This window comes from Anolis sagrei, chromosome 2 (genome assembly GCF_037176765.1).
Source record: "Anolis sagrei isolate rAnoSag1 chromosome 2, rAnoSag1.mat, whole genome shotgun sequence".
In the NCBI taxonomy this organism is placed as follows: Eukaryota; Metazoa; Chordata; class Lepidosauria; order Squamata; family Dactyloidae; genus Anolis; species Anolis sagrei.
In genome coordinates, this window is record NC_090022.1 from 167,731,856 (window position 1) to 167,756,743 (window position 24,888).

Consider the following 24,888-nt stretch of genomic DNA (forward strand, 5'->3'; position numbering starts at 1 on the left):
GTTGGCCATGTCCAATGCGCTGTGCCACAGTCCTCGGGTTTGAGTGTGTCCATCTGAAGGTGGGAACCCATGATAGCTTTGGGATTCTGCTGGTGTATCATTCACCCTGCGACACAGCAGTTTCCCTGCCAGAGCTGGCAGACATGGTCTCTAATTTGGCTCTGGTCTCCCAGCATTTGGTTGTACTGGGAGACTTTAACATTCACGCCGAGACCACATTAACAGGAGCGGCTCAAGATTTCATGGCTGCCATGACGACCATGGGGCTATCACAAGTAGTATCTGGACCCACCCATAAGGCTGGATACCTAGTGTATACTTGACCTACCTTTCCCTGTGGACAGCAGTGTGGTAAGGGTGGAAGAGGAAAACATTCTTCCATTGTCATGGTCTGACCATCATCTGATCAGTTTTAGACTCACTGTGACCTCTAACCTCCACAGGGGTGGTGGACTGACTAAGATGGTTCTCCCCAGGAGACTGATGGATCCGGATGGATTCCTGAGGTCTCTTGGGGTTCTATCTGTCATGGAAGTTGACCATCCTGTCAATGCCCTGGTTGATCGCCACAATAGCAAGCTGGCTAGGGCGATAGACACGATTGCCCCTGAACGTCCCCTCTTGTTGCACAGAGTCACACCAACCCCTTGGTTTTCTGAGTTGATGGAGATGAATTGTATGACAAGGAGACTAGAGTGCATCTGGAGGAAATCTTGGGGTGTCTCTGACCGAACTCAGGCCAGAGTCTCAATTAGGGCTTATACCGCGGCTCTGCGGGCAGCCAAGAAGACCTTCTTGACCGCCTGCATAGCATCTGCATCCAATAGACCTTCTGAGTTGTTTTGGGTCGTTGGAGAGCTCCTCCACCTTCCCGAGGTGGGGGAGGTCTTCGAGGACTCAGCAACTCGGTGCTACAATTTTGTGCACAATTTTGCAGATAAAGTTGCACAGGTACGCCTTCAGCTGGACGCCAGTTTAAATGCAATGCCAGAAGAGATAACTGAGGCATCTGTTGGTCCGATCTTGTGGGATTCTTTTTGACTTGTTTATCCTGATGATGTGGTCCTGGGGGTTGTGAGAGTGACCACATCGGCTCTGGACCCTTGCCCTTCCTGGCTAATTAAATTGGCCAGAGGTGGATTGGTTTGTGTTGGATTGGTTTGTGTTGATTATTAACGCATCATTGGCTCAGGGGAAATTTCCATCTGGTCTGAAGGAGGCTGCAGTGAGACCAATCCTGAAGACCTCCCTTGATCCCATGGTTTTGAATAACTACAGGCCAATCTCTAACCTACATCTACATGAAACCACTGGGAGAGGTCATCTGGAGTTGTGGAGTTTCATGCCATCTCTATGCAGATGACGTCCAATTCTACTACTCTTTTCCACCTAATTCCAAGAAAGCCCCTCGAATGCTGGACGGGTGCCTGGTCGCCGTGACAGTCTGGATGAGGACAAATAAGCTGAGGATAAATCCTGACAAGACAGAGGTCCTCCAGGTCAATTGCAGGCCGGATTGTGGTATAGGGTAGCAAACTATGCTCAATGGGGTTGCATTCTCCCTAAAGTCACAGGTCCGCAGCTTGCGTGTCCTCCTAGATTCCTTGTTAAGGCTTCAAGCGCAGGCGTCGGCGGTGGCTGGGAGGGCTTTTGCACAGTTGAAGCTCATGCACCAGTTATGACTGTACCTCATGAAGTCGGATTTGGCCGTGGTGGCCCACGCCTTAGTTACCTCTAGATTGGACTATTGCAATGCGCTCTACATAGGGCTGCCCTTGAAGATGGCCCAGAAATTCCAATTGGTCCAATGAGCCAGACTACTAACTGGTGCGAATTACAGGGCGCGGTCAACCTCCCCGTTTAAAGAGCTCCATTGGCTGCTGTTTATTTTCCAGTCCCAATTCAAGGTGCAGGTTCTTACCTACAAAGCCCTGAACGATTTGGGACCCACTTACCTGCGTGACCACATTTCCGTCTATGAATCTACACGATCTTTTCTATCTTCCAGAGAGGCCCTTTACTCGTTCCCGCCCCCATCGCAAGTGCGACTTGTGGGGACGAGGGAGAGGGCCTTCTCTGTGGTGGCCCCTCAGCTTTGGAATTCGTTCCCAGAGATATTAGGCAAGCTCTGGCAGTCTTTAGGAAGAGCCTGAAAACTTGGCTATTCCAGTGTGCCTTCAATGATTGAATGTACAATAATCCCTGACCAAACCCTGCATAAAATGCCCTCGGAAGCACTTTATTTTACCTGTTAGTGCAATTAAACCCTACTTTATCCCCTCGATCCCCTGTCCTTGATACATTACATTGCTCTCTCACCCAGTGTTTTAAATTTTAATCTTTTGTAATTGGCCCTGCCCACTATGATCAATTTTCTGTGTTCTAATGTTCTGATTTTATATTGTCTGATCTGTTTATTTATATTGGTTTTTGTATTTTATTTTTTAATTTCTTTATTTTCTGCTGTGTTTTTGTGTTATGTTGTTTTACTGTATTTCTGGGTTTGGTCTCATGTAAACTGCCCCGAGTCCCCTTGGGGAGATGGTGGCGGGGTATAAATAAAGTATTATTATTATTATTATTATTAAGTAGATGTCACCTGAAGTTTTTTTTAAAAAAATTCCTTCTTTTTTATGAAATTTGCTTGTAGCTATTGGTTCAGTGCTGAATAAATTAAACCGAGCTGGATATATTTAAAAATATTATTTGAATTATTTAAATATGTATTTATTTCCAACATTTGTGCCCTGTCCTTCTCAACCCCCAAAGGGGGACTCAGGGTGGCTTACAATGGCAACAATTTGATGCCAACACATACAGAATACACACACAATATATCACAACATTACACATTAAATAAAACCATTAAGTTAAAATCCATTTAAAAACATTATTAATATTACTGTATTTTCTGCCGTATAAGACTACTTTTTAACCCAGGAAAATCTTCTCAAAAGTCGGGGGTCATCTTATGCGTCAGGTGTCATCTTATAGGGCAAGTGCTGAAACTTCTGAGCCGGACTGGAGAATCTGCAGTGGGCGCTCAAAAATTGCCATGGCTGCATCCCCGCCGCATGTGGAGCATGCGTATGAAAACAGCAAGGGTGGTGCTGTACAAGTACGGTAGAATAAAATCCACTCAACAGGATTCGTGGAAAGAAATAACTTAACACGGTCCTGATGACAAGGTGAGGGGACGCCTCACTGGGAAGGTGTAAGTGAAGGGCTGAGCAAGTTGCATCCAGGACTCCTGAGGTATGGAAAATAGAGATAGAGCGATGCTGTGCCCAGAAAAACACGCATCTTTCACCTGTCTGGCCCACCCTTGTATCCTATTACTGTACTCCCTTCTCTGCCTCTTAGATCTCGCTCCTGAGGGCTGCAGTAAAGCGGCGCAGGCACGCATGTGTGAGATCTGAGAGGCAGAGAAGGAGGTATGGTAATAGGAAAATTACCATATTGAAATTAAATCTGATGTTTTTTAAATTTTTGGTGTGTGTTGGAAGAGGAGTAGTCTTATATGGCAAGTATATCCCAAACTCTATATTTGAACTGTAAAAGTTGGAGGTCATCTTATATGCCCATTCGTCTTATACGCCAGAAAATATGGTAAATGCTTGCTTTTATCTATAGAGAACATAACTATTCTCAATTCTTAAGATTATTCTTTTCTTTTTCTGCAACTCCTTAATTCTGATCCACTATTACTAGGTCCTCCAATATGGCAGGAATTACCTTAAAATTCTCTTCAGTCAGCCCCTCTTCAGTTTTAGCATCTCTTATCATTGCTGCCACATATCTCTTAACCAGATTTCTCATGACCTCCTGAAAGATTAAAAACAGTTGAATGTGTTATCATGCCTAGCATGATAACAGTAACATCAATAAACACTTGCTTTTGCTTTTGATGACCACACTGTTAAAACAGAACAATAAATAAATTGTGGTGCAGCTGCCAACTGGTCATTATTTTGGAATCAAATTCAAACCCATAGAAGCTGAAATATGTGGTGGGAAAGAAGAGATGGGTTTGCTGAAGCTTGACTTTAGATGGGGTAAGTACGTTCTTGCTTATATAAAACTAATTTTGAAATTTTGAAAAAGAGCCATAATTTGATTTATTTATTTATTTATTTATTTGACTTGTATACTCCCAATTTGGGTCGGGGCGGTTTACAGCAATAGATTAAAACAATACAATTAACTTTAAAATACAATAAAACAAGAACAGACATAGTCCTGAGTTATGCTAAAGGGCCAACACGTTTGCTTTGTCTACTGGGCCATACTTGTACACAAAAATCATTGATCTGTATCTAAGAGTCCAAAGTTGAAGTAACTATGTGACAAAGCCAGTATTGTTTTTTTATATTGAGTAGAAAGGAATTCTGGAGCCCTTTGGCTATTTCACAGTTGGGTGAAAGCAGCAGAACTACTAGTAGCATATAATAGCAAGGGTGGAAAGCAATACTGAGTGACTGATAGGAAGTTGCTGTGAGCTGAATTGGAGCTACCAGGTTCCTTTTACCTGATAGAAAGTCAACCTCTGCAGCCAAAACTCCAAAGCAGGTGGTATAATTACCAGACCCATTTTCATTTTCTAAATCACCATCATCATCATCATCATCATCATCATCATCATCATTTTGAATATTTCAATTTTTCCACACAAAGGGGGGGGGGGGTTGATGTGAAAGGCAGGGAAAAGGAAGATGAAAGAAGATGGGGGAAGTGGAGTTATTATTAGTAAATCTAGTGTTTAAAAAGTTTTAGTGTGTTGCTGGGAGAGAGGAAGGGGGTTGGAGGGCAGGGGGAGGAACATAGTGCACATGTATAATTGTGAAGAGGTCCCTTGTATTATCCTATCATGAACATTCATATTGATTATTTTTATCAACCAGATGCATTTCCTGCATCATCACAAAACCCCCAGTTCTGTTCTCAGGTTTTGGCCTGGAAATCTCAGGACTTGGAGAGTTTTGAAAGGTAACACAGGTTCAAATTCCTATCAGCCAATAAGGTCACCAAGTTACCAGTCACATTTGTGAGTTACAATGCCTCTCATATTGTTAGAATAATAGAACAAACATTATAGATTAAACATTTTAAAGTTATTCTTACACCTCCAAATCTGTGCACTAGCATGTCCCACTGAATTCAATTACTCTTTCATATAAATGTTCAGTGTTCTGCAGCCATGGTGAAAGAGAAAATCAGAACTTTTCTGGGCAACTGACACCCCTGCCCAACTTTTCTTAACCATTGTGGGTTTTATTTCTGATACTGAATTGAAATTTGCAATTTGAACACTGTCATGACCTCCTTTCCTTGTTTTCATCTGTCCTATTGGCCATGCTGGATGGGGGAGATAGAACAGTAGTCCAAGACAAATGGAAGGTAAAGGTTGAGGGAAGCCAGGCCAGTCTGTACATTCCATTGTGTGTGATGTCATATTTGAAAGACTGGTTACCTGGTACTGATGATGTCTTCTCAAATTATCAGCTGCACGTCTCTAGAAATGGAAAATATGTAAAATAAATTTACCAGAATACTATTTTGTTTAAAAACACACACAACTAGTGCAGTTAGAATTGTCAACAAAAGTTGGGCTGAATTTAACATCATCTATTGAAAAACAATATTCAAGATGAATGCAGCAACACATCAAGATGAGAAAACTCTTATTCATGAATTGTACAGAAATGTATATCTTTCCTTAAAACTCGACACAGATTTTAAGGACTCTGCAATATCTGATATTTTAATTCCTTTAAAAACCACAAACTTGTAGCCTCAATACTATAATCTGAAACCAACTGCAAATTGGTAGCGTGGGAGCAGTAAAATAAGGCTTGAGGCACAATCACACAGCCAGACACAAAATGGTAGTTGGGGGCACAGTTATTGCAAAACGCTAGTCAGCACATAGAAGAAATCTCAATGACCTTCTGTGCAAATGTAAGTACTACTCTGAAGGGCTACACATCAAAATCCAATATGGGAGATATCGGGCTTGATGCCACACACAAATTTGAAAAGGCATCATACAGGCGTCATACAGTGCTTAGAAGTTATGGTACTTTCTGTGGCATGGTTCAAAATGTTCAATATATTCCTTATAGGGTCTCCTAATTTTCTGTTTTTTATAAATCCGTATTGTTCGTCATGAATTATTTCCAGTATTATGTCCTTCATTCTGCTTGCTAAAATTTTAGTAAATATTTTGTAGTAATATTTTGCAAAGGGATATTGGTCTATAAGAGTTAGGATCAGTTTCATCCTTATTTGGTTTTAAGATTGTATGGATTTTGGAGAATTTCCAGGAATTTGGCACTTTTTGCCTCTCCATTATTTCATTAAATAGTATAAATAGGTTCGGTGTGATTTCCCCTTTGAATATTTTATAAAAAATTGTTGTGAAGCCATCTGACCCAGGTGATGAGTTTGCTTTTAGGCTTTCTATCGCTTTTTCAATTTCTGAGTTGGTTATTGTGCTGTTTATATTGGTTTGTGACTGTGAATTTATGAATTTTTCCAAGAGGCCATCTCATTTGATTAATTCTTTGACTTCGTAAAGTTTTTCATAGTAGCTAGCCATGATCTCACTGATTTCCTTATCTGATGATCTCAGATGTCCTCTGTCATCTTTTAGCTTGAGTATTCTGCTTCTAGCTTGTTTTGATTTTAGGGCTCTAGCCAGTCTTTTCGAATTATTAATTGAGTTAATTTGATAATCATTTCTAACCCATAGGTATTTTTTGTGGTGTGTATTTTATCTAAGTCCTCCAGTTGCTGCTTTTTCTCTTTCCAGTTTGCTTTATTTTTAACCGATGGGTTTTTTTGGAAACATAGGAATGCATCCTCTACCTCTGATCTTGTTTTCTCAAATGTATACTTGTTTTTCCTATTGATTCCTATTTCCAGTGAGATACAAGTTCCCCTTATTGTTGCTTTAAAAGCGTCCCATAAAATCTCTTCTTTTATTTGTGGTTGTCTGTTAAATAGAAAGAATTCTTGAATCTGTTGTTTAATGACTTGTTTATCCTTTTCATTAAGGATTACCTTTGGATTGAATTTCCAATTCCTTGGAGGCTTCCTGAGTTCCCTAATTTTAACAAGAGTGGAGCATGATCTCCTGGCCAGTGGTTCCCCACTTTGATCTCCTTTATTAGTCGTATATTGTTAATTCCTACTATGAAGTAGTCTATTACAGTGAATTTTGCATGCCTATGTGAGTAAAAGGTTGGGGTTGTTCCCTCCTCTCCTATTCTATTGTGTGCTTCTGTAAGGTTCCATTTTTTGAAGTTACTTTTACATTCAAGCCTTGCTGGGTTCGTCCTTATTTTTGTTTGTTTATACAGTTCCATGTTAAGAGCTCCCCCGATGATTATATTTCCTTTTGCTTGTTTTTCAATTTTGGCACAATACTTTTGTATGAATCCTGACTGATTTTTGTTAGGGGCATAGATACTTGCTATAGTGATCTCATTATTGTTTAATTTTCCCCTTATCATCACAAATCGTTCTTCTTTATCTTCTATTTTTTTCTCTAACTCAAATCTATGAAGGTCCTTTATTAAGATTGCCACTCCTCGTGACTTATTTGTCCCCCGGGATTCATATTGTGATTCCCATCCTTTTAGGTACAACAGTTTTGTTCTGTCCTTTTTTTGTGGGTTTCCTGAATTAGGCATATGCCATTAACAGCCTGGTAATTTTTTGTCTTTTAAACAGAGACGAAAGCCCGTTCACATTAACCGATAAAACAATTAATTGATCCCCCATTGATCCGATGTGTATTTTCCCCTCCATTTCTCCAGGTCACTTCCACTCATAGAATCATAGAATCAAAGAGTTGGAAGAGACCTCATGGGCCATCCAGTCCAAACCCCTGCCAAGAAGCAGGAATATTGCATTCAAATCACCCCTGACAGATGGCCATCCAGCCTCTGTTTAAAAGCTTCCAAAGAAGGAGCCTCCACCACATTCCGGGGCAGAGAGTTCCACTGCTGAACGGCTCTCACAGTCAGGAAGTTCTTCCTCGTGTTCAGATGGAATCTCCTTTCTTGCAGTTTGAAGCCATTGTTCCGCGTCCTAGTCTCCAAGGAAGCAGAAAACAAGCTTGCTCCCTCCTCCCTGTGGCTTCCTCTCACATATTTATACATCTATAATTATTCTTGTTTGTAGCTGTTCCTAGTCCCTGACCTAAAGCCCTTAGCTTCCCCCCTCTGGATCCTTTGACCCCATCCTTAATGGCGGGGCTGCTCGGAAGAACCTCCTCACACCCATCCAGAGTATCATAGGGGCAGAGTCCCCTGCCGCAACTTCCCCTTCCGTGTTTTGACACTTAACCTATATAACACCCAATAATTCTGTACATTCCCACCCGTATCTTAGACTCTACTTTTCCTTTGAATTCTGACCTCCATACTTCCTGCTTTTACTTTACTTTCCCCCCCTTATCTCCTTATCTCATTAAGTATCGTTCTAAATCCCCTTTTACTATCCCTGGAAGCAGCATCAGCTTTCTTTTCCCAGCTCATTCAGGCAATTAACAATACAGTTTCTATATTCTCATAGTAATCATTGCAGTAATTTTTTGTTGCAGACAGTACTTTTCTACTTTGAAATTAATTAGTCTTAAATATCTTACAATATGTTAAAAGTTCTAACATTTATAGTTGTTATTTTACTATTTTAAGCTTGTTCAGTCTTCCGTCTTCCTGTATCTTCACTCATGTCACACTATTTGTAATTCCTTCTTGATCGGTGCCTGTATGAAGATGCAGGATGTTTCACAGTTTTTTTCCTTAAGGCCTTTCTTTTTTTTTTTTAATGTTCTGTCCTCAAGTGTGATCCAGATCCTTCTTCATCTTCATCTTCCTCAGTTATTGCATCAATCCCCCCATCTGATTCTACTTCAGTTGAGTGTCTCTCGGGTGAAGGACAAGTTAAGTTCAGGTCCCTTAGAAGCTTGATTCCCTCTTGTGGAGTTCTCTCAGTGAGTTTTTTTTCCTCCTTTATAGATAATGATGGTTGCTGGAAAAGCCCAGGTGTACATAATCTTCTCTGTTCTGAGTCTGTCTGTGACGACCTTGAGTGAAGCTCTTTCTTCTCTAGTAGATTTTGCTAAGTCCTGAAAGACTATTGCCTTGTTTCCATTATACTTTAAGTCCTGTACTTTCCTCAGGGATTTGTAAACTTTTAAACAAGTAGGTTCTCTGGCGAAGGCAATTATCACTGACCTTGGTCTTTGTTTTTGTTTTTGCTGGTTTTTATCTTTCTTTACATATGACGGTATTCTGTGTGCATGTTCAATGTCCTCGGGTGAAGCTGGCATTCCAAATTCTCCCCACCATTGAGTCAAGGATTTGATCAAATCTTTATCGCTTACGTTCTCTGGTATGTTTGATAGGATAATGTTTCTGCGTCTCTGGTGATTCTCCAAATCTGTTACTTTCTGATTGAGAAACTGTAAATTTTGTTCTAGGGCTTTTATCTTAGCTTCAGACCCTATCTGCTTCTGAAGTAAGAGCTGTACCTGCTCTTTAGTGTCTCTGACCTCAAGGGCAAGATGTCCCATTGAGTTTTGTAGCCCTCGGACCATTTCCATCAATTTATCCAGTTCGGAATCAGTGGAATTCAGGGTCTCTGAAGCCATTCCGAAATGCTCCTTTCTTACCCCTCTGTTTGCTCCCTGGAGGTGGACTGTTCCATTCTGCTAAGTTTTAGAGTAGGAGCTTAGGATACCCCTAGAGGCCGAGCTCTGTTGATTCAGCCCATTCTGACTCAGAGCTTGGGGGAAAGACTTTTTGTTTTCATTCTGTTTGGACATAGCTTGTAGTAGTTAGCCAGAAAGTGTCTGGTCTGGCCTAGCAGTCTGAACAGGCAATCCTTAGTACATACATGCCTCAGGGAACATAGAGAATAGTTGTATTTGCCCAAAGAATATAGATGTATATTTGCCTCATAGATTAGAATGTATTTGCCTTAGAGTGTATAGATTATAGTATATTTTATAAAGAATTCATCTGTATTTGCCACATAGATTAAATAGTACATGCCCCAGAGTTTATAGAGAGTGCTTACCTTATAGAAAATATAGAGCACATACCACCATTATATCTCATAGCCTCCTGTTATTTATATTTACCTCAGTTATACCTTGTACCTGTTCCTTATTATTCTAATTCTATACCATCAAGAATCAAACTGCACCTTTATACCTTGTTTTGATTCACCTTGATTGTTCAGTAAACCTAATTGGTTAAATTTAGTCTTGTCTCTAGAGTTTTATTTTGGGGGAATTAAAGTATATTTAGGGCATACCGATGGTCACTGGGAAAATAGCCGGACACATATAGTTTTCTCTTCATCTTCCCAGTGTGCCATCATATTATATTTAACTCACTTTTTTCATGGAGAGGCTCTGCAGCAGGTCCGTTCAGCAAAAGAGCATGCTCCTCCCCCTTATATTAAAATTAGACTTTTGCAAAGCATTTGACTCATTAAATCACAAATATTTGAACGGACTATGTGAGGAAAGTAATATGGGGGTGAAAGTGTGTAAGGTAGTAAAAGAATTATATAGGGGAAATAAATCAACTATCTCAGTAAACGGAGCACACACTAGACAAATAGACAAATAGAGGGGAGCCAAACAGGGATGCCCATTTTCTCCAGTCCTATTTTCATTGGCCGTTGAGCCACTAGCAAATTCAGTTAGGAACAATTCGGTTATTAAAGGATATAAGGTGGGCAAGGAAGACATCAAGATTAATCTGTATGCTGATAATTTTAGGGGAGGTGGAGGAGTTGTTACAATCAATAGTTGAAACAGTTAAGGATTTTGGAAAAACTTCGGGCCTTACAATTAATTTTGAAAAATCAGAGATACTACATCAAAAATTATCATGGGAAGAACTCAAAAAAATTCAAAATATTATGGGAGTTAAATTGGGGGGAAAAGATTAAATACCTGGGGGTAGATATACCGAAAAATCTCAATAATATCATACCAATGAATTTTAATTGTCTATGGAAAATATAAGCAAACAAATTAACACACAGGGAAAGAAATTCCGAGATATATCCACAAGGATAAAAATTTGTAAGATGAAGATTTTGCCCAAATTCCTATTTTTATTCCAAACTCTCCCAGTGAATAGCCCTAATAATTTGCTGAATAAATGGGACAACTCTATTAAAAATGGGTAGTGGGAGGAAACAAAAAGAGAATTGCCAACTTTCTATATTATAGTAAACAAGAAATGGGGGGATGGAGGGCTCCCTCTTTGGGAATATATTATGAGGCAACTCAGTTAGCAGGATTATTAGAATTTAAATTGGAAGGGACAAAAAGATGGATGCTAATAGAAAAGGTAGCAAACAGTTGGCAAAGGAGAAAGGGAGAAATATGGGATATATAAAGGAAGAAATATGGTATATGGGAGAAAGAATAGACAGAAAAGACTTAAAGAACTTAAAAGTCGGTCCCTGCTTAACAATGTTGTTAATTTGGAAAAAATGGCAAAATAAACTAAAAATAAACAAAATTGACCCTTTCCCATTAGAAACCTTGGAAAATAAGGACAAAACATTCAGGAATCTAATTAGGGCACTTAAGGAAAATGGAATCAAAAGGATAGGGGACCTCATGGAACCCAATGGAGAAATAATAAAGTGGGATAAGATAAAAGATAAATGTGGTCAAGGAAACTGGATAGCATGGTTAGGCCTGTCCAGTAAAGCTCAGGCCATGAAAAGAAGAGAAGTAGCAGAAACCCCACTTGACAGAATAATTAAAAGGAAAGTAGAAACAGACAAAGGGATTATTGGGCTACTGTATGAGGATTTAATCTCCTTAACTTACAACACAAAAACAACCCTTATAGAAAATTGGAAACAAGAGGAAAGCTTCAGTGAGAAATTAATTGGGTCTTGGATTGACAATATTCATAAAATTAAACATATGAGGATCAAAGAAACCCAAAGGAAAATAATCTCCAAATGGTATAGGATCCCCACCCAATTAGCACACATAATGGGAAATATCTCAAACAAATGCTGGCACAAGTGTGGGGGGATAGGGTTCATTCTCCCACATGTGGCGGGATTGTAGAAAAATCCAGAACTATTATGGTAAAATAAGGATTGTGATGGAATACAAAATAGGGAAAGAATTAATGTGGAATAAAGCCAAGTTCATGTCCCTCACCATAAAGGCAAAGGAAGATAACAATAATTGGACAGAAATCCTAAAATATATGACAGCCGCAATACAGGCCACAATAGCCCGGGGATGGAGAGACGATACAAAATGGGATTTGGAAACCTGGTGGGCTTATGTATCAGAATATATAATTAATGATTTTATCAATCAAAGAAAAAACAAGTATATAAATAGTCAAAGAGAACAAGACTGGTTTAGGAAATGGTCTGTGTTAATTGACAAAATAGACATAGATGACAAATACAGTATTTTGAACCAGGCTTTCCTCACGGTTAAATTGATGCAATGACATGATTTAGAATTGCTGTTCCAGGGAGGTGGGGGGGGGGGGGGGGATGGGGGGGAGGGGGGTTTGTTGGGTGATATATAATTAAGGAATGTATAGAATTTCATTTAAGGAAAATTTACTTTTGGAATAATGTTTATTGAAATAAGTCCCAAAAAGTTGATTTTTGGGATGTATCAGAAAAAGAAAAAGAAAAAAAGAAGCTATGGTACTTTTGTAAATGGCAGATTACAGGAGCTAGTTGCAGTTAATGCTGAAGGCAAAGATCAAATGCTGTGATCAATCCAAGTCAGTGAATCAATAGCAGTACATTCAGGCTTCCTTTTCGTAGGCCGCTTAATTCAAGTACAGACATAAACACACATGGACGATACAAAGGGACTTGGGCCCAAAGCATGGTGGTGGCGATAATCCACCTCCAAGTCAGCCAAGGCCGTCAGTGGCACCAAGGCAGGTGGTGGCGGGGTGCTGTCCTCTCATCAGGGGGTGGGCCACCGCCACTTCTCTGCCCGGAGTCCATGGGAGTCGGCTCGGCACAAAGCGCGGCCTCTGAGCTGGTGTGGGTGGGTCCAGGGACGGCTGGGCCGGTGGGCCCGGATGGGAAGTGGTCTGCGTCACCAACTCTGCCTCCTTCTTTTTAGGTTTGTCCCGACAAGAGGAGGAGCTGCAGGGAGAGGGCGACAATGGTTGCGGTCGCTTCGAGGAGGAGGAAGAGAGGGTGGGAGCTAGTGTGTCCCTTGGAGTTGGAAGGGCTGCCGGCATGGTGGGAGAGGGGAAGAGCGCACACTCATAAAGGAGTGCTTTGAGGTGCATCTCCCTTCTCTTCCGTGCCTGGGGTGTAAAGGCTTTGCAGGCCAGGCAGGAGGCAACGACATGGGATTCCCCCAAACAGAGGAGGCAGCGGTGGTGCGCATTGGAGCCTGGGAAGTTACTTCCACAGACAGAACACCTCTTAAAGGTGGAGTCCATGCCAAAAGGGAAAAATAGTCAAACCTGAATGGCAGAAGGGAAAGGAGAGAGAAATGTTCTGAAGCTGCTGCTTCATAAGGCGGAAAAAGGGAACTACCTCTGTAACACCACGTGGGACCTTTATGCCCTCAGGGTAAGGTGGGTGGGGCTACTGCCAAGCCTCATTAACTACAAACTTCTGGAACTGCTGCACACGGGCATCAGAGTACCAAATGTGTGCATTCCACAGAGTCTACGAGAAAGAACAATGGCTTCAAACTATAAGAAAGAAGATTCCATCTGAACATTAGGGAAAACTTCCTGACTGTGAAAGCTGTTCGGCAGTGGAACTCTCTGCCTCGGAGTGTGGTAGAGGCTCCTTCTTTGGAAGCTTTTAAACAGAGGCTGGATGGCCATCTGTCAGGTGTGCTTTGAATGCGATTTTCCTGCATCTTGGCAGGGGGGTTTGTCATGAATGACTTTTCAATAACTTTGAAGCATAGGTTCTTTTTATTGCAATTTCCAGTGTGAGAAGGTATATTAGATTACAGAAAACATTTAGTAAAAGAATTGACATTGGACATACAGACATACAGATTCTATGCAACTACATTGGATTTACAATTACATTGGCTAACAAACAAACAAAGGGGGTTTGCATTTTCATTCAGCATTCACACACATATACACACATTCATCCACATGCATCCAAATATTACCATATCCTTTTCTCCCTCCTTGGGGAAGCACCTGTAAGGCCAGACCCTGCCTTCCTGCAAGCCAATGCATAGTTCCAAAACTTCCATAACGCCATAACTTCAAAACGCTGAAATTCCAAAACTTCTTTCCCTAAGAACAATGCCAAGGACCAGACCTCTGTTTTCCCTACAGCAGAACCTGCCTCCCTGCACAAAATCTAAGACTCCAAAAGCGCACTTCTTCCTCTTCCCTTGAGAAAGAAGCCCCAAAATGTCCAGAATCATGCTTTCCCATAGCATATCTGACACTCTCTGAATACACCACCTCTGTCCAGGCATGTAGCGAGGGGGGGGGGGGGGGGCTTGAGGGGCTTCAGCCCCCCCCCCCCCAAATTCTCATGGTGGTTCGTGAAAAGGCCTTACTGGTGCATTAAACTGTTATGTTTATTCATATCATGATCTGATCACCATACTCAATATATCCCATATGCATGGGGGTATCGGGGTAATGATATAAAAGGTTTGCTAGGCTAGACCCTCTTTCACTCAGACTCAGCCCCCCCCTGAAACTCAGCCCCCCCCCCCCGAAACCCCCCCCCCTGAAAAAAGGCTTTTATAGAAAGATTCTGTTGATGTAGTCCCACAGTTGTAAATTAATGATCGACGTCTTCCATCCTGGATCCATCTCAGTGTTGATCTTCTTGATTGGTGTTAACAAACACAAGGCTTGTGTTGACTTCCTTCTTAACATAAGGAAGGTTGCAAACATTTCCTTTATCACTGTCCCAGTTCTTATCAGGGTTTCTCATTCAGATCTCAATAACAGGTTTTAATCACAGTTCCAGCAAGCAGGTAGTTAGTCATTGCAGGCCTTAATATACTGGTGTTTCCAAAATTATTAACTTCAACCACATATCCTTCGATCCTTCCATTCATTCCCACACATCATATTAAATTCACATTTATCAAATTTGCACATTGAATTTCTTATTACAGGTTGGACTGGATGGCCCACGAGGTCTCTTCCAACTCTATGATTCTATGATTCTAAATGCAAGATACTCCACTTAGGTAGAAAAAATGAAATGCAAAGATACAGAATGGGGGACTCCTGGCTCGTTTCTGCCTTGGTCCAGACCACATCTGGAGTGCTTTGTCCAATTCTGGACACCACAATTGATGGGAGATGTGACTCTAAGATGGAATGTGTCCAGAGAAGAGTGGCTAAAAGGATCAAGGTTCTGGAGAACAAGCCCTATAAGGAGCAGCTTAAAGAGCTGGGCATGTTTAGCCTGCAGAAGAGAAGGCTGAGAGTAGACATGTTCGCCATGTATAAATATGTGAGGGGAAGTCATAGGGAGGAGGGAGCAAGCTTGTTTTCTGTTGCCCTGGAGACTAGGATGTGTAACAATGGCTTCAAACTACAGGAATAGAGATTCCACCTGAACATGAGGAAGAAATTCCTGACTGTAAGAGCTGTTCAGCAATGGAGGCTCCTTCTTTGGAAGCTTTTAAACAGAGGCTAGATGGCCATCTGCCGAGGGTGCTTTGAATGTCATTTTCCTGCCTCTTAGCTTCCTGCTTCTTGGCTCCCTGGGTGCCCCACGAGGTCTCTTCCAACTCAATGTTCTATGATTCTATGTTGGGGGTGCTTTGAACGCAAGTTTCCTGCTTCTTGGCAGGAGGTTGGACTGGACGGTCCATGAAGTCTTTACCAACTCTATGATTCTATGATATTATTTCTCCAATAAACCACCATTCAGAGATACTTCATTGAATACATACTTCATCTGTGCATTGTAAACATGTACACCAGTTAAGGAGGTATCGGAGTAAAATTGCTTTCATAAAGTGATGTTTTTATATTATTATACATATGGCTTGGAGGATTATTTAGCTGAAGGTTAATGTTGTATAGTTGGTAGGTGCTACTGGGTTAAAATTCTAAAAATATCTATAATTTTTACTTGATTGGAATATAGCAAGAATAATTACCTCCTTTTGCCATTAATTGGAAATGCATTTTCACTTTGTGTTGGTTTCCCAAGGACATAGGAGTGACAACCGAGAGATTAAAGCCAGATACTTTGTGGGCATCCTAGCCTTGGCATCTGCTTAATTTGCTAGCTCCTGGTATACATGACTAACAGATGTACATAAAGACTGAAGGGCATGGAGAAAGGAATATGCTTTCTTACCCCGATAGTTCCAAAACTTTCAGGTTTCCTTCTAATCTTTTTCCTGCACAATTGCTTCCATAGCCATCTGACGAGGTACCAGAGAGACTTGGGACTTGGTATGACGTTGAAGGGAGTGGGCAAAGTTCCCCCTTCTTCAAAGTAACTCATCCAGAGTTTTGTTCGTGCAAATTTCCATTCAATGTCTGCATGATCCTAAATAAAGGAAACAGAGGACTCAAATAAATATTAAAATGGATACTGATTTCATATTAGATTTCATTCTTGATTTCATATTCTTTCTGGTTTTGAATGTGTACTGGAAAATATTTTTTAGATATGGCAATCCTAAGGTGACCCTATTGCAAGATTTTATTGACAGAATTTGTTCAAAAGGGATTTGATCTTACTTTCCTTTGAGGCTGAAAGATTGCGATTTGCCCAAGGTCATCCAGTGTCCATGGCCAAGGAGGGATGCAAGCTCTCGTCTCAGTTAAAACTTAAATCACAGTGGAATCAAACAACATTAATTCTACAGTGTAGATGTACCCTAACACTGAATGGTGGCACCAGTCTACAGTTGGCTCTCTTGTGGCTGTTTTAAGAAAAATGCATGGAAAAGCCTACCGATCCACAAGACCCACTTGGGAAGGAAAAACACAGAAATAAATAAAGAGTAAGAAAAGGATAAGTTTTTGCTATCATCAACTGTATGAAAGATTTTTAAAAGACACGAGAGTGGGATTTGCAACTAAAATATCAAAATTGGAAAGAATATGGGAAAAAGAAAAACACAGGGTTAATTTCCAGATTACATAAATACATATTAAGCTATAACATGGAAGACAACAGAGTCAAGATAGGAATTATATCCTGGGCCAAGAACGTAGGAAGACTAATAGAATTAGACAACTGGGAATACCTATGGAACAAAGAATTCAAATTTACACTATCTGGATCAATTAGGGAGAATCTATATAAAATGTTTCATACATGCTATATCATCTCAGCAACATTGGCAAAAATAGATAAATCACAACAAGGAATTTGCTGAAGGTGTAAGAAACAGAAAGGGTCATTCTTTCATATGTGATGGACATGTGAGATCACCAAGGCATTTTGGGATAAGGTAATTAAGGAGACAAATAAAATGCAACATAATAAGATGACTTCTTGTGAAAGTGGAGGCTGATCTCCAACTTGTGTCAGGTAATAAAGCCAGACCTTGGGTGGATCTATACTGCATGTAGAATTAATGCAGTTTAACACCACTTTAACTGCCATGATTCAATGTTGCAGAATCTTGGGAGTTGTAACTTTACAAGGTCCTTATTCCTCTCTTATCAAGAGTGTTGGTGCATCACCAAACTATAATTTGCAGTTACAGTGCATATTGTATTCACTGTATTTTAATCTTTGTTCTGTGTATTTTAATATGTATTTCTAGAAATAAGTTTTAATATATGTATTTCATATAATGTTTATGATGATTATGTGTTTTAGCAATGTTGTAACCCTCCTCAAACCATAAAAATATAAGGTAAGAAATAATAATAATAATAATAATAATAATAATAATAACAATAATGTCAGACTACATTAATTCTACTGTTCCATATCTGCTTAAAATTTAGCTGAAATTTAACAGTGACTGGGATGTTCAGGGCAGAGCTTATAAATCTTACTTTCATACACAATGGCAGCCAGAATTTCCCAGTTTGTATAATTACTGGCCATATTGGCTGGGGAATTCTAGCAGTTTTTATCCTCAAAAGAAAAAAATTCTGGCCTCTAACTGATTTCTGCTTCTTTTTCAATGGTGCACAATCATGAAAGCAAGGCAAAAAAAATAGGAACTGACAGCGATGAGTTGGTAGGAATTGTTCATCATGGCTATCAACATGTTGAGCAGGACGACCAGAGAGATGACATTGTAAGTACCAAACATAGTGGCCCCAACAAATTCGGTGAATTCATGACGTGCTTTAACATTGGTGACATAGAGGTTGATGAGTCCAAAGACAGACCAAAAGAGTGACTGGAGAGTTTCAAATAAACTGAAAAAGAAGAGAAAGGAATAATTGCTAGTAAGTTACATTTATATTTTCCAAGCATATGCAAGGGGAATATTTTTTTAAAAAAAGAGAAGTATTTTTTAAAAAGAGAACTGCTTTAAATATCACATCTGTACAATAAGATTTAAAACTTTTAGCTTAAAGTATCAAATGAAAAAAAACCCATGAAATTAAATTTCCAGTTCCAGAATTTATAAATTGAGTAGCTTTTATCTGAAATAATTGGAACCAGATGTACTTTGGAATGCCTGTAATTGCGTAGAAATACATAATGAGATATCTTTGAGATAGGACCCAAGACTAGACACACAATTATGTTTTACTAGCTGTGCCCTGCCACGCGTTGCTGTGGCCTATAGTTAAACTTATTAAAGTTGAGGTAGATATCTGGACTATTATGAAAGAGAGGTACCTACCTATTCCTTCCCCCTTTTCCTCCCCCTTTCTCTCCTTTCTTCCTTCTCTACCTCTTTCTTTCTTTCCTTCTTTCACTACTTGGTTTCATCCTTCTCTCTTTCCTTCATTCCCTCCCCGTTTCTTCCTTTGCCTTTCTTCCCTCCCTGTTTGCTTCCTTCTTTCTCTTTTTATTTCCTTTTATTTCACCACCATCATAACAATAACAATAATGCAATGCATTGCCTCTGGGACCTGACACCTCTCCCATTCCCCCAGAGTCTAATAGGAATAATAGCATAATAATAATAGAAATAACAACCTTTACCCACCACGTGTTGCTGTGGACAACCTTCCCTCTTTCTCTCCTTCTTTCCCTCCTTCCTTCCTTCCCTCCCATCTTTCCTTCTCCTCTTCCTTCTCTATCTCTTTCCTTACTTCCCCCTTTCTCTTTCTCTCCTGGTCTCTTTTCTTCCTTCTCTCTTTCCTTCTTTCCTTCCCTCCCTCTTTCTCTACATCTTCCCCCTTCCTTCACTCCCTCTTTCCTTCCTTCATTCCCTTTTTTCTTTCCTTCTCTCCTTCCTTCCTTCCCCCTTTCTCTTTCTCTCCTGGTCTCTTTTCTTCCTTCTCTCTTTCCTTCTTTCCTTCCCTCCCTCTTTCTCTACATCTTCGCCCTTCCTTCACTCCCTCTTTCCTTCCTTCATTCCCTTTTTTCTTTCCTTCTCTCCTTCCTTCCTTCCCCCTTTTTCTTTCCCTCCCTGTCTCTCATTTCTTCCTTCTCTACCTCTTTCCTTCATTCCCCCTTTTTCTTTCTCTTCTGCTGTCTCTCTTTTCTTTCCTTCCATCTTTCCTTTTCTTTCCTTTTCTTCCTCCTTCTTTCTCTAACTTTCCTTCCTTCCCCCTTTTTCTTTACCTCCCTTTCTCTTCCTTCCTTCTTTCCTTCCTTCCTGTCTTTCCTGGATTTTGACAGGGCGGGAAGGGGCGGGGTGGGGTTTGGAGGTGGCATGAAGTAAAAGGAGGTAAGATTGGGCAGGGGAGTGATGGAGCGTGGGGTTGTGTGTGTGTGTGCAGCGGCGGGGGGAGTGATGGAGCGTGGGGTTGTGTGTGTTTGTGCGGTGGCGGGGGGAGTGATGGAGTGTGGGGTTGCGTGTGTGTGTGCGGCAGCGGGGGGAGTGATGGAGCGTGGGGTTGCATGTGTGTGTGCGGTGGCCGGGGGAGTGATGGAGCGTGGGGTTGCGTGTGTGTGTGCGGCGGCGGGGGAGTTATGGAGCGTGGGGTTGTGTGTGTGTGTGCGGCGGCGGGGGAGTGATGGAGCGTGGGGTTGCGTGTGTGTGTGTGTGCGGTGGGGGAGTGATGGAGCGTGGGGTTGCGTGTGTGTGTGCGGCGGTGGGGGAGTTATGGAGCGTGGGGTTGCGTGTGTGTGTGCGGCGGCGGGGGAGTGATGGTGGGGTTGTGTGTGTGCGTGCGGCAGGGTGTGTGTGTGTGCGGAAGCAGCGCAGCGGGGCTTGGAGTGGGCATGGCTTCCACAGAGGGAATGTTGGCCGGAAGGCTGTGTGCGCACCCAGGGAACTTGCGGCTGGGCGCCAATGCGCATGCTCAGTTGTTTTGCCGTATTGTGAGTGTGTTGTTGTGTTGTTTTTCATTTTGAGTATATATGTTTGTACCTTGTTGGTTGTGTTATGGGCATGGGAATTTTAGTTAAGTTTCGTTGGGTTTTTTTTAGTTTTGTTGTTTTGCTGTTTTGTGAGTGCGTTGTTGTGTTGTTTTTCATTTTGAGTAGATATGTTTGTACCTTGTGGGTTGTGTTATGGGCATGGGAATTTTGGTTAAGTTTCGTTGGGGGTTTTTGAGTTTTGTTGTTTTGCCGTTTTGTGAGTGTGTTGTTGTGTTGTTTTTCATTGTGAGTAGATATGTTTGTACCTTGTGGGTTGTGTTATGGGCATGGGAATTTTGGTTAAGTTTCGTTGGGGTTTTTTGAGTTTTGTTGTTTTGCCGTTTTGTGAGTGTGTTGTTGTGTTGTTTTTCATTTTGAGTAGATATGTTTGTACCTTGTGGGTTGTGTTATGGGCATGGGAATTTTGGTTAAGTTTCGTTGGGGGGTTGTGAAGTTTTGCTGTCCCGTTGAACCAACCTAACGGATTTATATATATAGATACACCTTATACATATAGGCAGAAGGCAATTTTATACGTATTTTAAATGTTTTTGTCTATGAAACAAAGTTTGGGTGCATTGAAACATCAGAAAGAAAAAGCAAAGGACAAATTTGGATTTTGGAGCATTTTGTCTTTTTGAATGCTGGAAAAGGGATGCTCACTCTTTAATCATTAGGATGCCAGCATGAATTATAGGAAGGTCCCATTTCCATTGGAATAGAAAGAGCTTCTGGAGGACAGGGAGGCTTCATCTATTTAAAACAATTCTACCTTCTGCACCAGGAGGTTTATACAATAATTTAACACTTCATAATTTAAGTATCAGAAATAAAAAATACCATACAAACAACAAGTACAAGCTCTTAAGAGAAGAAAGGCGGAGTATCGCAGAGGGGGATTGCCATGACACAGGGGGAGGAGGCTACAGGGGATTTTGTCCCACTTCCTCAGGCCGAATGAGCCTGTGGAAAGCAGGATAGCAGTTAAAATTGTTGCTGCTAGCTCTGCTTCATGACTAACCTAGCTGTCTTCCCTCTAACTCAGGGGAAAGCATGAAACCTTTGTCAGCTGAACCTGAGGCAAGGCCAAATTGAGGCAGCATTCACCCAAGTTCAGCCTGGGGAGGTTGTTGACGCAGGCTGGAGTGTTTGGAAGCGGGGATGAAATTTTAAGGGGAATTGGATCTTTATTTAGAAAGATTTGGATCTTGGGCTCCAAGTTATGTCAAAATTTAACATTAGATTGGGTGTTTTAGAGGGAGAAGGAGGCAATAAAGAAGAAGGGCCTCAGTTCTTGTCTCTGCTGCTCCTCATTTCTCTTTGCCTCTGTTGTCTCCTTCTTATCCGGCAGCAAAACTGCCAATTCTGCACTGTTTGCTTGTGAAAGCAGGGCTGGCCCTAGGTAAGTTTCAAGTGTAAGCAAATGTCACAAGAAATTCAATGTGCAGATTTGACAAATACGATTTTAATATGATGTGTGGGAATGAATGGAAGAATGGAAGGATGTGTGGTTGGAGTTAATAATTTTTGAAACACCAGTATAATATTAAGGCCTGCAATGACTAACTACCTGCTTGCTGGAATTGTGATCAAAACCTCCTAATGAGAATGGATAAGAACTGTGACAATGGTTCTTTCAAGTTAAGGCAATGTTTGCAACATTCCTTATGTTAAGAAGGAAGTCAGCATAAGATCAACATCAATCAAGAAGATCAACATCTGGCCAGGAAACCGAGATGGAGCCAGGATGGAAGTCATCAATTTACAACTTTGGGACTACATCAACAGAATAGTACTATAAAAGACTCAGTCTAATAATGCTCAAGGTGTCTGTTCCACCTGCTATGCTCTGCTCCATGGAAAGGAGAGAGATAGTGTACCTAAGGAGAGTGACAGATATGCTATGGGAAAGCACGATTCTGGGCACTTTGGGGCTTCTTTCTCAAGGGAAGAGGAAGAAGTGTGCTTTTGGAGTATTAGATTTTGTGCAGGGAGTCAGGTTCTGCTGTATGGAAAACAGAGATCTGGTCCTTGGCATTGTTCTTAGGGAAAGAAGTTTTGGCATTTCAGTATTTGAAGTCATGGAGTTATGGAACTATATGTTGGCAGGTTGCAGGAAAGCAGGGTCTGGCCTAACAGGTGCTTCTCCAAGGAGGGAGAAAAGGATATGGTAATATTTTGGATGCATGTGGATGAATGCGTGTACATGTGTGTGAATGTCAAAAATGTATTTCCCCTTTGTTTGTTAACCAATGTAATTGTAGATCCAATGTAATTGCACAGAATCTATATGTCTGTATGTCCAATGTCATTCTTTCTCTAAATGTTTTCTGTAATCATCACATACCGTCTCACACTGGAAATTGCAATAAAAAGAACCTATGCTTCAAAGTCATTGAAAAGTCATTCATGACACAAACAGTATTTTGGTGCCCCCCCCCCCCCCAAACCAATCACTGAAAAATAAAAGGTAGAAGGTAGAGGTGAATAAAAGAGTTACCTTACAAACCAGAAGTTTACTTACAATATTATGTTCATATTACATAGAATTAACACAAATTAACTTTTTTAAGAATGCAAATAAAAGCTCAGATATTGGTATCTTATCATTGTCATGATCTGATTCAGTCAATTTAGCTGTCTCTATGTTTTTGTAGCACATGATGGTGAAACTTTTGCAATGCTTTAGCTTGATTCTCATCTTCTTTGCAATGCTGCAACTTCCTTTTACGATGAAATGCTCCTGATGGCTTTTTCTTGCTGGAGATTTTCTGTTATCCAAGTACAAACTATGGCTGACTCTGCTTAGTTTCCAAAATCAGATGGGAGTAGGTACTTTTAGGGTGCTTAGGTCCTAAGATGTATATATCATCCTCAGTTACCAAGAGTAAAATAAATACAAATTAAAACTTTAGAAAACAAGAGTCAATACAAAGAAACACTAATGGGGGGGGGGGGAGAGAATTAATATTTTGAGTATAAGCTGAGGATGGGAAATGCAGCAACTACTGGTATTACAGCTCCTCATGTGACCCTCAACTATAACATTATTTTCATTGCTACTTCATAGCTGTAATTTTGCTACTGTTATGAATCGTAATGTAAACATCTGATATGCAGGATGTATTTTCATAGTTACACATTGAACTTAATTAAAATATAGTGATTAATCATAAAAACAATATGTAATGATAATAATGGGAGAAAAGCAGAGGGAGGAGAAAGTGAAGAAAGGAAGGAGCTGAATAAGAAGGGAGAAGGAACCATGGAAAAAGTGAGAAGCTGTGAAGGGAGGAAAGAAGGAAAGAAGGGAGGAGTTGAAGAAGAAGGAGCCACAGAAAAAAGAGAGAAGCCATGAAGAAGAAAGGAAGGGAGAGAAATGAAGGGGAAGGAAGGGATGGAAAAAAGGGAAGGAAATAAAGGGAGGAAGAAGGAAAGGAAAGGGAGGGAAGGAGGAAAAGGAAGGAAGGAGGGAGGGACAGAAAAGAAAGAAAAAGGAAGGAAGGAAGGAAGGAAGGAAGGAAGGAAGGAAGGAAGGAAGGAAGGAAGGAAAGAGAGGGAGGGAAGAAGGGAAAGAAGGAAAGGAAGGAGAAGGAAGGAGAGAAAGAAGGAGCATAGGGAGTGAAGGAGGGAGGGAGGAAAAAGGAAAGGAAAGGAATGGAGGGAGGGACAGGAAAGAAAGAAAAAGGGATGGAGGGAAGGGAGGGAGGGAAGGAGGGAAAGAAGGAAAGAAAGGAGAAGGAAGGAGAGAAAGAAGGATGGTAGGGAGTGATGGAGGGAGGGAAGGGAAGGGAAGGAAAGAGAGGAAGGAAGGAAAGGGAGGAAGGAAGAAAGGAATGAAGAGAAGGGAGGGATGGAGGGAAGGAAGGAGGGAAAGAAGGAAAGGAAGGAGGAAAGCAAGGTCCTACACTCAGAAGCACCATCCTCTTGCGTGGAGTGTGACAGAGGCAGCTGCCTCCCGGTCTTGATGTTAATAGGAGTGTGTGTGTGTGTGTGTAAGTGTGAGCGTGGTGTTGCTGGGGGCAGCCAAGCAGGGCAAGCAGACTGAAAGAAAGGAAGGATCTACAGAAATGAGGGAGAAGAGGGAGGAAACAAAGAAGGAGTTGGAGGAAGAAGGGAGCAGGATGCTGAGGAATGGGAGACTTCAAAAATAAAACTTGTTTCTGCCTCTTTCTTTTCTTCCTTCCTGCAGTGAAGGAAGGGAGGCAAGAAAGAATTGGCGAAGAAGGGAGCAGTCTTTCACCTATCCTCCCTCCCTCTTGGCTGCTGCTTCCTCCAGGGCAACTTGGAGGAAGTGGAGGAGGAGGAGGCGAGGAAAGCTGGGGAAGGGGCAGCCAAAAGGAAGAAGGCTGCTTTTAAGCAGAGGCTGGATGGCCATTTGTCAGGGGTGATTTGAATGTAATATTCCTGCTTCTTGGCAGGGGG

The 24,888-nt window shown here is 41.1% G+C and overlaps 1 protein-coding gene across 3 annotated transcripts in view; it reads right to left on the bottom strand.

Moving 5' to 3' along the window:
- The window catches only part of TRPC4 (transient receptor potential cation channel subfamily C member 4), a 182,706-nt gene that overhangs the window by 12,561 nt on the left and 145,257 nt on the right, over positions 1 to 24,888 (bottom strand). For all 3 annotated transcript variants that reach the window (XM_060763452.2, XM_060763453.2, XM_060763454.2), the window contains 4 exons: positions 18,203 to 18,398; positions 16,363 to 16,557; positions 5,471 to 5,512; positions 3,736 to 3,825 (listed from right to left, as the gene is read on the bottom strand). In XM_060763452.2, the coding sequence (XP_060619435.2) occupies positions 3,736 to 3,825; positions 5,471 to 5,512; positions 16,363 to 16,557; positions 18,203 to 18,398 (523 nt within the window). The remainder of the gene's footprint in view (positions 1 to 3,735; positions 3,826 to 5,470; positions 5,513 to 16,362; positions 16,558 to 18,202; positions 18,399 to 24,888) is intronic.